Raw genomic sequence first — 15,740 nt, 5'->3', positions numbered from 1 at the left:
TGCAGCAGCTTTCACGCCTCTTCTCAATCACTGGTTTATTCCAAGGACACTTCTCTGATGCTTTTCTGTCTTCATTTGCAGCTGAGAAAGCCGATGGTGGAGAAGATGTGCAGAGATGGTATCAACAGCAGCATCGAGCAGCTCAAGTGTCTTCTGGCTCCAGAGTTCCTCGAGCAGCAGACTGATTCAAGATGATTTACTGGAGATGAAGCTCAGCTTCCTGCACCGACACAACTCCAGTTCACATGCTGTCAATCAAGGCTTCTTCAGGAGAGTCTGTGAGATTGTGCACTTCCTGTCCAGAGATGAGATGAAGACACAGAGCCAGAGAAGACTGCTGAAGCACTTCCAGAAGCTGCAGACATCACGTGATCAGAACAGGAGGGAAAGAGTCCTTCCAGACCAGAAGACCTCCAGCAAAGACATGAATGTCAACAAGAGCGCCACCTGGAGGCCTTGAGAGAGCCTTACAGACTCAGACTGAACATCTACACTAGATTCAGTGGACACTTTTATACTTTTAGTTTCTCTTTTCGAAGAAAAGTGTTTCATGAGTTCCAGTTTGGAAGAGATATTTGCACTGTTAAGTGCTCTGATGGTTCGATCTTCTGTGAAGTCTTTACTTCATGTTCCAGATGAGAACATTTACTGACATCTCCATCAGACAACATTGAATTTTACATACTTTTACATCATTTATGATCTGAAAACTACTCTGATTCTGAAGCTTTGTTCTAAAAGCTGATAAAAAAAGAGTTTTTAAACAATATGTTATGTGAAATAATCTAATTTACTTAAATGAATGTGAAGGCAAGAATCTTGCTAAATTATTAATTCTTTACATAAGTGGCTCAAAACAAACCCATATTTGATTTAATCTGAGATGATGATAATTCAAACTCTGTGATTCATATTTAATCATTTCTCTTTGGTCTATAATAGATCACATTCAGGTTCACTCTGTTTTAAGGGCTTGTAAACGTGTGTTGGTTGGTTACAGCTGTCATTGTTCCTTCTGTGAAGGTTTATATTCTCACGACAAATTTCTGTCATGTTGGAATTTGTCATTTTAACTGCTCATGTGATCATTTGTGTCCTTCTGTGAAGGTTATGGAAAGTTGAAAAGACTAAAGCAGTTTAGTGAATGTCCTGTATTTCTGCTGCGAAATAAAACAATCATCTGAACGTCTGTCATCTGTGATTATTATTGTCATATATCTTAAATCCCCATCTCACTTTGTTGTCCATGTTTTTCTCACAAAATCCAATTTGAAAAGACACACTCTCATGACACACATTCAATCACAATCATTTCTTCAGCACTCACACCCAACATTTCACTCGATAAACTAAAAGTTTTAACAACCTGAAATGAAAGCTTTTTTAAAAAAAAAATCTATTTGAGCATAAGAAACTAAATTGAAGGGATAGTTGTTGAGTGATATTGTTTAAAATGTGAGTGTATGTAAGTCACTATGTTAGAAAGCAATAACATTTCAAGATTTTATAGAAATGTGTTGCTCTGAGAACATTTTATTAGGATTGCATTATGTCTCCTGCCTTAAAGATGCTAAAATAAATGTGAACACATAGGCTAGTATATTTTGTAAATAGCAATCTGACTGCTTATAGAGCAAGAAACCTTCATAATACACATCAAATAAGACAATGAATGGAAATTGCATTAAAAACCTACTTTTATTTTCTATCTTTTCAAGCCATTATCAATTATATGACGTTATTGTTGCATCCCAATAGAATAACATTTACTCCAATTAAAGGAGTTTTGGTTTAAATCTTTTCATGCTAAACAAAAAACAGCATAAAGTATCATTCACTTACAAACACAGTTGTTAAAATGCATTGCAGTGTATCTGCCAAGAATAATGCATATAATGCATAAAAACTGAGCATTTGTGAAAACAAAAATATAAAAATATTCTTCTTTCGAGCAAGAAATACATTCAAATGTAAATCATTAAGGCATAAAGTTACATATACAAAGTTAAAGGCATGACAGTGAGAGATTTTCTTCTTCTGTTCACTCTTTCTCATAAGAGTCTTTTGTGTGAGATTTGTTCTTGGTGCTCATGTGATGTTCATTCTTCAGAGCATAACGCTGCTACATCTTCTGTGTGATCAGGGAACAGACGCAGGAGGTCACGGGAGTATTTGGAGTAGCCGTCATGGGAAAGTAAAACTCTTTTGAGGGTGATGAAAGACACGGCCCTCTCCAGAAGATCTGAGGTGTGGATGCCGTTCTGAAGATACTCTCCAAGAGCACACCTGAGCTTCTCCAAACTGTTGCCACACTTTCTCTCCAAACACGTAAGAACGCATCTGAAAACAACAACACAATCACCTCAGTTCACGTGCATTTAGAATATTAAAACTGAATCAAATACTAGAAGATAGCGCTTAGGTTTGGAGCTTTTCATGCATCTGCCGGTTTGTGAAGTTCTTCTACCTTGCGTGTTGCACGTGTTGAGTCTTGATGCTGCTCTGGAAAGACATGTCCATGTAGGTCGTCATGACTGATGCTGATTCCTGTCGGGCCGAGTGTTGAAGATGAAGCTCAGTTTGGACCGAAGTGTCTTCGGTGTTAAAGGTTCCTCACAGGAGCTGATGTCTCATGGATCTGTCATCTTCAGCTTCCATTTATACTTGCATCGCTCTCCTCTCAGCCAATCAGAAACCTGAGCTGCTTGAACAACAGTGTGTTGATGAGTGAATCGGTGGGATGTTCTCCTCTCTGCCATCTGCCATAAGGTCACTTATATTCATCTTTATGAATGTGGGGACGCAGGACAGATCAAGTTCCCACAAGATGGTCAGCTCAAGAATTCTGCAGTTACAGCTATGCACAGGACACAGGACATATGCTCTTGAAATCTGTCTTAAAGCAATGAAAAATGTAAAGAATTATGCATTTCAGCAAAGATTTACATTCAATTTCTGTCTCTATATTCAGTATATGATTAGATTTCAAAGACATGAAATGCAAAGGCAAGAAAGCGAATCTACAATTTTAAGTTTAGGCTTAAAGAAATAGTATTATTATTTTGTTCATTGGAACAGATTTTAAAAAATGTAGCATTGCATCACATGCTCATCAATGGATGCTCTGCAGTGAATGGGTGCCGTCAGAATGAGAGTCCAAACAGCTGATAAAAAATTCACAATAATTCACAAGTACTTTTGTGGTGTGGATTAATGATGTTTTTATCAGCAAGTTCATGCATGTATGTAAATCTCCAGAAGTGTGTGTTCTCCCTCGTGTGTTTGTCAAATCCTGAGCTTGTGTTGGGGTTTAGGATGCTAATGACACGAGAACTGTGACTCTGTTCTCCAGAGTTTCTCACACACACAACAATAGAAGTGTGTCTATTCACATGAGAAACAGATGTTCAAATAGGCCTACTATTTAAACCCAAAAGGTTGAATTTACAAATGCATTCCCTGATGCATGTCACTGAAATCACTTGAAGCACATCTGTGCAGTTATTAAATTAATTGAACTCAAACTAAATGTGCATCAATTTAATAAATCATTTAGCCTACCCATAATGGATTTAACCAACTTTTAATTCCAGACTTGAATTATAATTTAAAATCTTGCAGAGAATAGTAGTATATTTTTAACTTCAGAAAAACTATTATTACAGCCTATCACCATTAAAGCTTCTGTGTGACTCACAGCAAAGGTGATTCAGTGTTTGGAAACCAAAATTAGTCCTGTGAGGGCCGACACACTTCTATTGTGTGAGTGATTTAATGATGATACAGAAGTGTGGGAAGCTGTGTGTCTCTGTGTCTCCACCAGATCCAGGAATGAAATCTCAGTATGGCAGTGATTTGGTTAAGACATTGCTTCAGTGTCATTGATGTGAACATGAGCTCTCAGCACTTTCCCAGAGTCACTCTCCACCTGCTCCTTTGAGCTCCTGATGGAGGATCATTGAGCATGTGGCGCTCCACATCCCTCATTGTCTGTCTGAGCTCTTCCATTGGCTCCAAACGGTGAGAAACTCCAACAAGCTCAAGCCTCACACATTCATATGGAGATTTGGGAGTATAAATAGAGGAGCTGCAGCCAGTGCAAACCAGACTCAGTCTAAACAGAGAGATCTACAGCACAGAGATCCAGACATGACAGCTACAATCATCTCAAAGGAGCTTCTCCCTCTCAACAACAAGGTACATTCACATCCTACTTACAGCAGCATTACTGCAGCAGCTTTCACGGCTCTTCTCAATCACTGGTTTATTCCAAGGACACTTCTCTGATGCTTTTCTGTCTTCATTTGCAGCTGAGAAAGCCGATGGTGGAGAAGATGTGCAGAGATGGTATCAACAGCAGCATCGAGCAGCTCAAGTGTCTTCTGGCTCCAGAGCTCCTCGAGCAGCAGACTGATTCAAGATGATTTCCTGGAGATGAAGCTCAGCTTCCTGCAACGACACAACTCCAGTTCACATGCTGTCAATCAAGGCTTCTTCAGGAGAGTCTGTGAGATTGTGCACTTCCTGTCCAAAGATGAGATGAAGACACAGAGCCAGAGAAGACTGCTGAAGCACTTCCAGAAGCTGCAGACATCATGTGATCAGAACAGGAGGGAAAGTGTCCTTCCAGACCAGAAGACCTCCAGCAAAGACATGAATGTCAACAAGAGCGCCACCTGGAGGCCTTGAGAGAGCCTTACAGACTCAGACTGAACATCTACACTAGATTCAGTGGACACTTTTATACTTTTAGTTTCTCTGTTAAGTGCTCCGATGATTCGATCTTCTGTGAAGATTTCATGTCAAGAGTTCCAGATGAGAACATTTACTGACATCTGTATTAGACTTTTACATTTTCATGGCATTTTAAAAACTGTGTTATTGTCCTGTATCAGGGTTAAACAAAACAATATTGTTTATCTTTGTAACAAGATTTGATCCACAAACATGAATTAGAATTCCATTTTCTGGAATATGTGTTCTATTTTGTCTTCAGTGAAGATTTTATGAAAGTCATTGACCCATGAATTGGTAATAATAATTATTAGATTAATGCTAATTAGCTTTTTATTATTAAGATTTAAACACAATTTTTTTTTTTGTAAAAGCAATGATACAGTATAAACCACTTCTGTGAAGGAAATAAAAACAAATTAACCAACTTTTAAAATATTTGTTTTATTTTCTTTGCTTTTTAGATTAAAAAGGTACAATAAACATTTTCAGCTTGGAAAAATATTTATACTATACTATGAAGTACTTTATGATTTTGTCTTCCATCAAGGGACAAGCCGTAATATGATGCAAATGTACTTAAATGACTTTTATAAAGATATTTAGTCATATCTGAACCATGTTCAGTTCCTTTGTGATTTGGAGAATCTTTCAAACAAAAGTTGTGATATATGTTGATATTAGTCATGAAAATAAAATGAAAACTTCACTACGTCTCCTGTGTTTTAAGACCATGTAAACGGAGTCTAAACTGACAAAAATACTGTAAGAATTCACTAAATATGCATTCACTAAAGACAGCGTTATTAACCAGATCCTAACAAAGGCATGAAATAGCTGCATTATTTCCGAGATACATTTACAAGACATACAGTCTTATTTATACAAGGTCTAAACTGTAAGAACAGTAGTATAAGAAAGAATATGATGCACGTTTCACCACCAACAATAAATCATCTTAAAATAGAAAGGTAAAGAACAGGAAAGGAAAGGAAAGCGTATGTGATGCCCAGAAAAGCTGTCTAGGTAGGTCTCTTCAAACATGGAATGGTATCAGAGGAAAATGTGAAATATATTAATAGTAAATAACTGTTTTTGGTCTGTTCCAGGTTAAAGTGGAACCATTGCTGTCTGCAGGACACTGATCTGTATCTGCATAGCTATCGAAGTGCTTTACAACTCAGTGGTTAGTGTGCGTCCCTGAGCGTTCACTAAAAAAAAAATTACTTTTACGGATCATTTACAGGCTGTTAAATATTGCAGCCAGATTCTGCCACTGAATAATAATAAAAAATGTCATTGCACATTTTTATCTCACAATTCTCCCTTTTTTTCTCATAAGTGCGTTACATAAACTCACAATTTTGAGAAATAAGAGTTGCAAGAAATAACATCAGAATTGAGTGAGATTTAAATTCGAAACAATTCTGAGAAATAAAGTCAGAAATGCAAGATATAAACATGCAAATATAATAAAATGGTCTCAGAATTGGACTCTTTAATGCACAGTTGTGAGTTTACATCTCACATTTCTGAGAGAATATGTCAGAATCAAGAGATACAAACACAGAATTGCAAGAAAAAAGTCAGAATTGCGAAATAGAAACCTGCAAAAAAAAGTCTCGATTCCCTTTTTATATTTATTATTCAGAGGCAGAAACAGGCTTCCATAGTCCAATCATATATTGTTGCTTTGATCCAATGCATCTTTCTGTGCACAAACTGCATTGACTTACAATAAAGAGTAATCAGTTACACAGCAGGACTCTGCTTCTCCTTCTCTCGAGAGAGAGATCAAACCAGCAACTTTTAGGTTTGCAGCTGAGATCCTTAACCGTCAAGCCACATATTAAAGCCATATGAAGTCCAGTTCTAGGACAGTTTCTTGTTGCTGTTGATCGCTGCGTTCTGTTGCGCGATGATAAAGTCCATGATGAGCTGAGCAGATTTCCTGGGCCGCTCCATCACCACTGAATGACCACAGTTGTCCAGCAGATGAACCTGAGATCCTGGGATGGCTTTGGCCAGAACTGAAGCCCCGGACACGTCCAACACCTGGAGAACACAATACACAGAATCTGCTCTTTACTCAGGTCAAGCGTCAAATGTGCACGCTTTTTATAATGGCTGAATTCTACATATGCCATTACATTCTTGCAAAGAAGAAAAGTTGTAATGATGATTTATAACGGACTCTTTTCTCACAACTAATAAAATGCTGGGTAAAAAGTCAAGGAGAAGTCAGGAAAGGGAAGAATTCCAAGATTTTACGAAACTTACAATTTTAAGAAAAAAAAAAAAAGTTTGAATTTTGATATAGAAATTCACAATCTGGCTTTTTCCGAAACAATAACTTGTACTTGCAAAATAAAATCAGAAGTCAGAAAAGCAGTCAGAAAATGTGAAAATTCAAAAAAAAAAAAAAAAAAAAAGTTTATATCTCACAATTCATACAGATTTTTTTTCCTCAGAACTATGAGAATCTCACAATTAATAACTTGCAACTGCAAAATATAAACTCACAATACTGACAAATAAAGAAATATAAAAATAAGGAAATACAGAAATACAACTCTGAGAATATGCTGAAATTGATGATAAAAACTCACAATCTGAGGAAAATGGTATAAATTGTGATATACAATCTCACAATCTGACTTTTTTTCTCAGAATTCTAAGAATGAATAACTCGCAATTCTAAGAAAAAAAACATTTGAATTCTGAGAAAGAATTTCTCAGAATTCTAAAAATCTCACAATGAATAACTTGCAATTGTGAGACACATTCTGCAATCCTAATAAAGCGTCTCTGTACCTGGTCGTTTTTCCCCCAAATAACCTGAAGAGGAGTTGAAATGAGATGCATGTTCTCATGTAAAGAGTGTCTGGATTTCTCTCCGACGAGCTCCATGAAACCTGCAGAAGATATCGATCAGACTGAACACAGATCTGCTATTTCTGAAGACACTGAGGTAGGAACAACACCAGAGACACTCACACTCGCGGTAGAAGTCATTGTTAGGAATACGAACGTCCACCAGTCCTTGAAGAATCTAGGAAACCAGAGGAAGAACCAAAACAGCCATTCACAGCCGATTCAAACTCCCATAAGAAGCATTGAAGCACATAAACACACCTGTTTAGGGATCTTAAAGCGCACGTATGAGCACAGTTTGAGCATCTCCTCCATCTCTTCTGGTGTGGAGGGTATCAGCGGGATCCCCTCACTGTCCTGAGCTTGCTCAAGTTCCCTCAAACGCTGAACAAACTTACTTTCAGTGGGATACTGGAGACCTGTCAAACCCAGAAATGTTCCTTTACACAGCAGAAGCATCTATTCATCCTGGGAGATGTACTAAATTAACTAAAACTGAAACTAACATAAAAAAAAAAATCAAATTCAAATGACAAAAACACACACAAAAAATGACTTAAACTTTGACTACAATTAAATTAAAAAAGATATAAAAAGAAAAACAAGATCAAAATATTACTACTCAAATATTACAATTCATATTATATTACTTTAAAACATAAAAAATTATAATAGTAGATATATTATACTAAAATAACACTACTTACCACTTACATAATAAACAGCTATAAAATCACAGATCATTTTTTAGAATTAACTTTGCTCAGTATTTTTTACACATTTTAGCTAAAGTGCACATTTAATGCAATAAACAGAATAAAAACCTTTTTTTATCCGTTAAAGCACAATTTGACGATATATATCAATGTCATATAGTTTTGTAATGTCATGCATACAACTCTATACGTTTTGTTTTAAAATGGTTTATGTATTTCGAGGGCAAAATACAGTTTGTCTTGTTGCTCATGATCTGTTCTGTGACTTAAATAATGCTTTTATTTACCTGACATCTTATCTAATCATGAAAGTCACAATAACCTCATCCGTCTTTATCAGTATTTTAATTGCCTCATCAACATTTTATCCTTGGTACAAAGTACATGTCATGGGATATTAATGCAGACATTGTATATCACCTTCTGAAATAGACTGATTCTAGAGAATGTTGAAGTGTTGCTGATGAACTATTACAGGATCAGAAACACAAGAACTGACCAGCTGGACAGATGAGCGTGACGCCGCACAGATCAGACGGGTGACGGGAGGCATAAACTCCAGCCACGTTTCCTCCCATGGACGTGCCGATCAGGTGGAAGGGCTTTCTGGTCAAACCGATACTCTTCACAAACTAAACAGAGAAAAAATGGAGAAAATTGGATCTGCTCCCCAGCTAACAAAAATACAGAACGTTCAGAGAGTGTTTTGAAAATGTTACAAAAAAAACGTTACTTCTTTGAACATTCTAAATGTCCAGTTTTGAAAAGTGTTTTCTTTTGATCATTTTTGGAACATAAAAGGAAATGTTACTTTTGAATGTTCGCCGAACATTCTAAAACAAATGGTAACATTTAAAACACATTAGATGCACATCCAAATGCAAAATTCCATGAATGATGTATGAATGAAATAATGTTTTTGTGCTGACGTTCTGAGAATGATTAAAGACCAGATACTGTAAAGATTGAACGAACATTCTATAAACGTTACTGGAAAACCATTTGTTCATAACCTTTCCTGTAAGCTGGGTATTAATGCACATCATAAAAGATTGTTTTAAGAATCAAACACCAGCACTAGAAAAACAGCACTAAGAGTTTTCATCCATCCGGCTGGAATTCTTCTGCATCAAACAGCGTTTTGTTTTCAGTGAGGACAAACAATCAGTCTTCAGATAGACTGTGAATGGTTGCATCAGATAAGGATGATGCACACTGAAGTCAGAGACTTTAATGTGCTCCAGAGATAAAAGGGAGTTATTTTTAATCTGCATCCATCAAAACAAGCAGATTCATCCTTAACCTAAAAACCCCAAAACGCTCGCTCTCAGCATCATGACAAAAACGCCTCTTTCAGCATAATCACTCCAGCTAAGCAAATCAGCAATTAGCAGAAGTTGCTTTAAATGAAAGACAGCTTTAATTGAGCCAAAATCAACCTGACACACAAGGGCCATATTTCAGGCTGGGAAACCGCGTAAAGTGCCCCGGGTTTGAAGAAGGCCATCTATTTTAGGCACAAGCCTGTTCTGTTGAAAGAAAGCTGATTAGCTCTGGGCCGAGAATACAGAAAATGAAGACACAAGGGCTTTTCATTGATCTCAAGATGCTTCAGAGAGATCTCAACATGTAAGCCTAATAAATCCACTGTGTCATCAAGAGAAACGTATTAGTCTACACACCGTGTAAAGGTTTAGCCAAACAGAAAAACTGGGTCAGTGGCTGGGAATTCATCAAGCTGATGTACATCAACTCAAGTGTCAGATTGATAAGAAACGGAGCTTTTCTTGATTTTCTTGGTATGAATTAAAAATAAATATTTTACAATTAATTCAAATTAATGTTATATTACCATTGATACTTCTAATAGTTTATAATCGTATATATATATATATATATATATATATATATATATATATATATATATATATATATATATATATATATATATATATATATATATACATAAAATATAAATAAACAGATGCCAAGGCAACATTTCCCAACATTTAACAAAATACTAAAATAAGTAAAATGGAAATAAAAATGTATATATATAAAAAAACTATCAACATACATATATATATATATATATATATATATATATATATTTTTTTTTAATAAAAAATGGCAAAAACACAAAACTAAATTAGTTAAACTTTAACTAAAATAAAATAAAAACAGAAAATATAAAAATATAAAATGAACAAATCAACAAATTAATTAATTTAATAATTAATTTAATTGTTAAATTAAAATGAAATAATTTGAATTGCAGTTTGAATATTAAATTTAATTAAAAAAATAATTATATATATATATATATATATATATATATATATATATATATATATATATATATATATATATATATATAATAATTATTATTTTTCTCATTTACTTGGAAAAAGAAAAATGTAATAAATGAAAATTGTTATTATAATTTGAATATTAAAATGATTAATACTATTATATTACTATTCTTATTGCATGTAATTTTTTAACAAATTAGTTAAATTAGTTAATGAATTAAATGTAAATTATTTAGTAAAAAAAAAAATTATACATGCAATTTTAACTTGAATATAAATGCAATTAAAAATTCTTAAATAATAAGCATTACATTTACATACATTTGCCAGAAATGACCCCCACCTGATGTATCCGTTTGACTTGGCCCTCGATGGAGTAATCCACAGCACTGGTGCGGGTCGTACCCTCATGTCCCGGCATGTCAACACACACCAAGTGCATATTTTTAGGAAGAAACTACAAAAGATAAAACAAATATGCACAGTCAGTCAAAGGATTATTTTACTGCATGATCTGATTCATATATTAAAAGCATGTGTTCTTGAGTATCAGTGTGAGTCAACAGGATTTATGTAACTATGCTTGTATTTTATGCTTTCGAAATCATGTCCCAAAGTGCTCTCCAGGCCATGTGATTTGTTGTGAAATGATTTTTGAGCATTTTATATATTTGACCTTTAAATGCACCAAAAATAATCCTTGTTTGTTAAATAGTGAATTGAACTGTTGAGCAACTGCTCCACTGTGGTTTCTTGCCTTGACCACACCGAGCCACATGTCTTTGTGTGCAGAGAAGCCGTGTAACAAGAGGACGGACGGACGGGTGCCTGGAGTCCCTCTATGAGAGTAACAGAAGCGATAGCCTTCATATTCGGAATAATCCACCCGCATTCCCAGCCTTCTGCGCCAATACCTGAAGAACAAACCACCAAAAGAGTAACAAATCAAATAAAGGACCTGTAAAACTATGCTGATGCTTTGATGTTAGCATGAGAGTTGTCCTAGATTAGGATGAGTTTGTTTCTTCAGATCAGATTTGTAGAAATAATGGCATTGCATCAGTGTCTCATCAATGAATGCTCAGCAGTGAATGGGTGCCGTCAGAATGAGAGTCCAAACAGCTGATTAAAACATCACAATAAACCACAAGTAATCCACAGTCCATCAGTTAACATCTGTGGAGTGAAAAGTTGTGTGTTTGTAAGAAACAAATAAAATATAGCTTCCAGCTATAATATGAGTCCACTATCTATGATATTGCTTTCTCCAATGAAAAAGGTAATCTAATCTGAATCAGGAGAGAGATCTACACAGATCAAGCACCATTTACATGTCAAAACAGTCTAAAACATTCCTACACGAATATGTGGGTGGATTTTGATGTGAGAGACAACAGGAGGAAGCATTATTATGGACTGTGGACGCGTTAAAGTTTAGACTTATTTCTGATAAACATGTGTCTTTTGTCTTCTTCAGATGTTAACTGATGGACTGGAGTGGTGTGGATTATTGTGATGTTTTTAATCAGCTGTTTGGACTCTTATTCTGACGGCACCCATTCACTGCTGAGCAAGTGAAGCAATGCTTCATTTCTCCAAATCTGATGAAGAAACAAACTCATCTTGAATAGCCTGAGGGTGAGCACATTTACAGTAAATGTTCATTTTTGGAGAACTATTCCTTTAAGCTACTCTTTATAATTCACATCTGGAGCAGAAAGTGATGCTTGAGATGGCAAACAGTGTCATAAAATGCTTGCACGAGTTCATAAACACTCCAGAAGAGACATTGAAGGAGTCAGTCAGTCTTTTAAGCCCACAGGCAAACAGCGGTTCTGATGACTGTGTCATGTAGAGCAAAGTTTGCCTCCCAGATATTACGAGAACCAAAGTCTACTGGGCAGCTTGCATAAGATTCGGCTGACATCAGCACCTAATGCAGAACTGCATGTACCAGGCTAATGCACACACACACATTTAGCTTCCTGAATACATTATTAAAAAACTACAGCTATATGAACTAATGGCATGCTGTAAATATGTATTGTGACATGGAATGTGAGCTCTTTGAAGTGACTAACCCTTCACCTAGTTTAGTGGCATGAAGACAAAAGAAGTCGGTTAGACAACCAGCACTTATCACCGTCATCAGATAAAATAATCTCAACCTGAAAAAGCAGCCATGATGCCTGAGAGATTTGCAAGAAAACACACTTCAAAAAAAAGATTTTATTTTGATTTTCCAGTACAAATATAGACACTTTAATCAAGATAGATTTACTTGAGAAGCAAAATTACTTTTAAGATGTTACTTTTTTTTTTAAATGTATCAAAATTAAGTGAGTTTGTTTAAAACAAATAAAAAATGTATAAAAAATTAAACAGATATATTTATAAAAAAGTTAACTAAAATGAAAATGGTAAATATAAAAATACAAAATATTAAATATTTTTTATAAGGAATATTATAGTTAAATAAACTAAAACTATATATATATATATATATATATATATATATATATATATATTTTTTTTTTTTTTTTTTTTTAAATAAAAATAAACAATTCTCAACATTTAAAAAAGTACTAAAATAACAAAAATGGAAATAAAAATTAACAATAAAAAAACAAATTGACATATAAAAAAAAAGTATAATAAAAATGGCAAAAACACAAAACTAAATTTTAAATAAAAATAGAAAATAATTTTTTTTTTTTAAATATCAATAAAAAACACCATAGTCAAATTAAACAAAAATTTAACAAAAATACTAAGTGAGAAAATAACAACAACTGCAACAAGACCCTGACAACAACTGTTACATTATAGTTGTGACTTTTCATATATCTGATGTGTTTGGAATTGCTAATAGCACAAAAAAGACTTGTTTCATCTTTATCTTCTTCTGTGGTCCGTGTGGTCCGTGTGATCTGTGTAACTGTCACTGATTGCAACGATAAGGCTTTTAAAATTAAAGTGTGATTTTTGCTTGTTTAACGGCAGCATCAAGTGTTGAAATGCTGAAATTTCTCTATACTGAGCAATGCACATGCTTTTACTTGGACGAATGAACTCTGAGGACATGGAGAAATTCAATTTAAGCATTTATAGGGCACTTACCAGTGATAAACTTTAATGAGAGCTGCAGGCCAGAGCAGGAAGGAGGCTACAAAAGCCAGGATGGGGATCGCCAGCGTCCCTCCGGCTATGATGAACATGTTCACCACGTCCAAATCCATCCTGTTCCACAACACAGCAGTGAAAAGTCACATAAATCTGCTTTGTGAACATGACCTCTTGTCAGAAAGCCTTTAATATAGCAGAACAGATTATATTATCTAACCATGTCTGCAACATATTTTTAAGCAAGAAAAACATAAATGTGTTTGTGCATATACAGCAGGGACCAGCAAATAAAAGTATATATATCTGGTGATTTATTAGGTAAAGCATAAACATAGGATATACATGTAATATAATTATATTTTTAAATAATGTATTGCATAACATTAGATTTAATTTAAATAAATAAATAATCTAGATTATTTGTGAGTTTTGTCCTCATTCATAGATCTTAACATTTCTCTAGAATGAATTAATCAATCAATATATCAATTTAGAGCATGCAAACACAAGGAAATACATGTAAAACAATATTCAGTATTTAGAACACGTGATACACTTTCATTTTTACTACAAGCATGGAATTAATGACACGCAGACCTCACTTGATACATTTACACATTGTCGCAATTATATAATGTTAAACTGGTAACTAAATGTAACATTGTAACATCAGAGCTGTCATTTTGTCATGTGACCAAAGATCTGAGCTTGAATAACCTGCATAATAAAACGCTCTTGATCGCAAGATTCCATGCAAATGATGTTTGAATATATCTGTTATTAGTTAGCATACCTTTAAATGTCTGTGGAATGTATGAATGTATCGTGAAGAAGAGCGATCAAAGCCGAGTCATGTCACCCTTTGATCCGCGGCGGAGGAGCGCGCGCGTTCCCTGCTGCGCGCTCACTGTGCCGTTAACAGGGAAGTTGACGATTTAAAGGGGAAGAGAGAAATAATAAACCGTCGACAGGAATTGTCAGCGAACATCTGTCAGGTGCAGCGTGGCGCCTCACACAGCTAAATCCCACACTGAAACACATTCACATTAACAATTACTTGTCTATTGCACAGATTTGTAGAATTATAAATATAATTACATAAATTATTAGTTTAACAGTTTTATGTCTGATATAAAAATTCGAATCGACCAGCAGGTCTTATCTAAGAAATGCAACGGCTGTGATTGGTCCATCATGATGAGCGATGAGAAATGTTACATGTATCACCTGACAAGAACACATTAAAGGCAATTTTCAAAAGCGGTTGAGTATGTCGTTATTTTTTATATTTTGCAAGCTAAATATTTTTTTCTTTTTTTTTCTTGTTTAGTTCCTCCAGTGTAGTCCTTATTTATTTTATTTATTTTTTTGCCTAAGGAAGATAATTTGAACTATTGTTTGGTTGTTTATATGTGTATGATTTTATTATAATTACTTTATTTTATTTATTTATTTTTCTTCTTCAGGTAGATCCTGCATTTTCATTGCTCAATTCAGCTCTAACATAAATGCTAATTTGACTTAATTTTTATAAAGTACATTACATTACATTTACATTTATTCATTTAGCAGACGCTTTTATCCAAAGCGACTTACAGATGAAGACAGTGGAAGCGATCAAAAACAACAAAAAGAGCAATGATATATAAGTGATATAACAAGTCTCAGTTAGGTTAACACACTACACGTAGGATGGGATTTTAAATAATATAATAAATAAAAAGAAAACAGATAGAATAAAAAAATTAAAGTAACAGAAGCAAATCTGTCTTGTCAAAACGTTTTAGATTTTTTTTTTCAACTTTGTCTATCTTATTAATAATATTTGTAATGCGTCTGCTAAATGAATAAATGTAAATGTAAAATCCTGCTCTGACTAAAGATTTGATCCGTCGCTGCGAGCAGGGTTCGAACCTGCGCGGGGAGACCCCATTGGATTTCAAGTCCAACGCCTTAACCACTCGGCCATCGCAGCTGT

At 34.7% G+C, this 15,740-nt stretch overlaps 1 protein-coding gene, 1 non-coding gene and 2 pseudogenes across 2 annotated transcripts; 2 read left to right on the top strand and 2 right to left on the bottom strand.

Moving 5' to 3' along the window:
• Positions 1–1,168, top strand: part of LOC128022032 (transcription factor HES-5-like) — a 21,731-nt pseudogene extending 20,563 nt beyond the window's left edge.
• Positions 1,169–4,149: 2,981 nt separating this feature from the next.
• LOC128022034 (transcription factor HES-5-like) lies at positions 4,150–4,834 on the top strand (annotated as a pseudogene).
• A 325-nt stretch (positions 4,835–5,159) lies between these two features.
• On the bottom strand, positions 5,160–14,716 carry abhd6a (abhydrolase domain containing 6, acylglycerol lipase a). The gene is made up of 9 exons (XM_052609236.1): positions 14,556–14,716; positions 13,757–13,876; positions 11,394–11,550; positions 10,980–11,093; positions 8,824–8,956; positions 7,870–8,027; positions 7,732–7,786; positions 7,549–7,649; positions 5,160–6,789 (listed from the first exon to the last, which is right to left on the bottom strand). Exons 2-9 carry the CDS (start codon positions 13,873–13,875, stop codon positions 6,607–6,609), a joined length of 1,020 nt encoding a protein of 339 aa, XP_052465196.1. The 5' UTR covers position 13,876; positions 14,556–14,716; the 3' UTR covers positions 5,160–6,606.
• Positions 14,717–15,655: 939 nt separating this feature from the next.
• trnas-uga (transfer RNA serine (anticodon UGA)) lies at positions 15,656–15,737 on the bottom strand. Its single transcript has one exon. It is a non-coding gene; the product is annotated as a tRNA-Ser (tRNA).
• Between the last annotated feature and the right edge of the window lie 3 nt (positions 15,738–15,740).

The sequence above is a fragment of the Carassius gibelio genome, chromosome A11 (assembly GCF_023724105.1).
Source record: "Carassius gibelio isolate Cgi1373 ecotype wild population from Czech Republic chromosome A11, carGib1.2-hapl.c, whole genome shotgun sequence".
Lineage (NCBI taxonomy): Eukaryota > Metazoa > Chordata > Actinopteri > Cypriniformes > Cyprinidae > Carassius > Carassius gibelio.
This window is presented reverse-complemented; position numbering and strand designations above follow the sequence as displayed.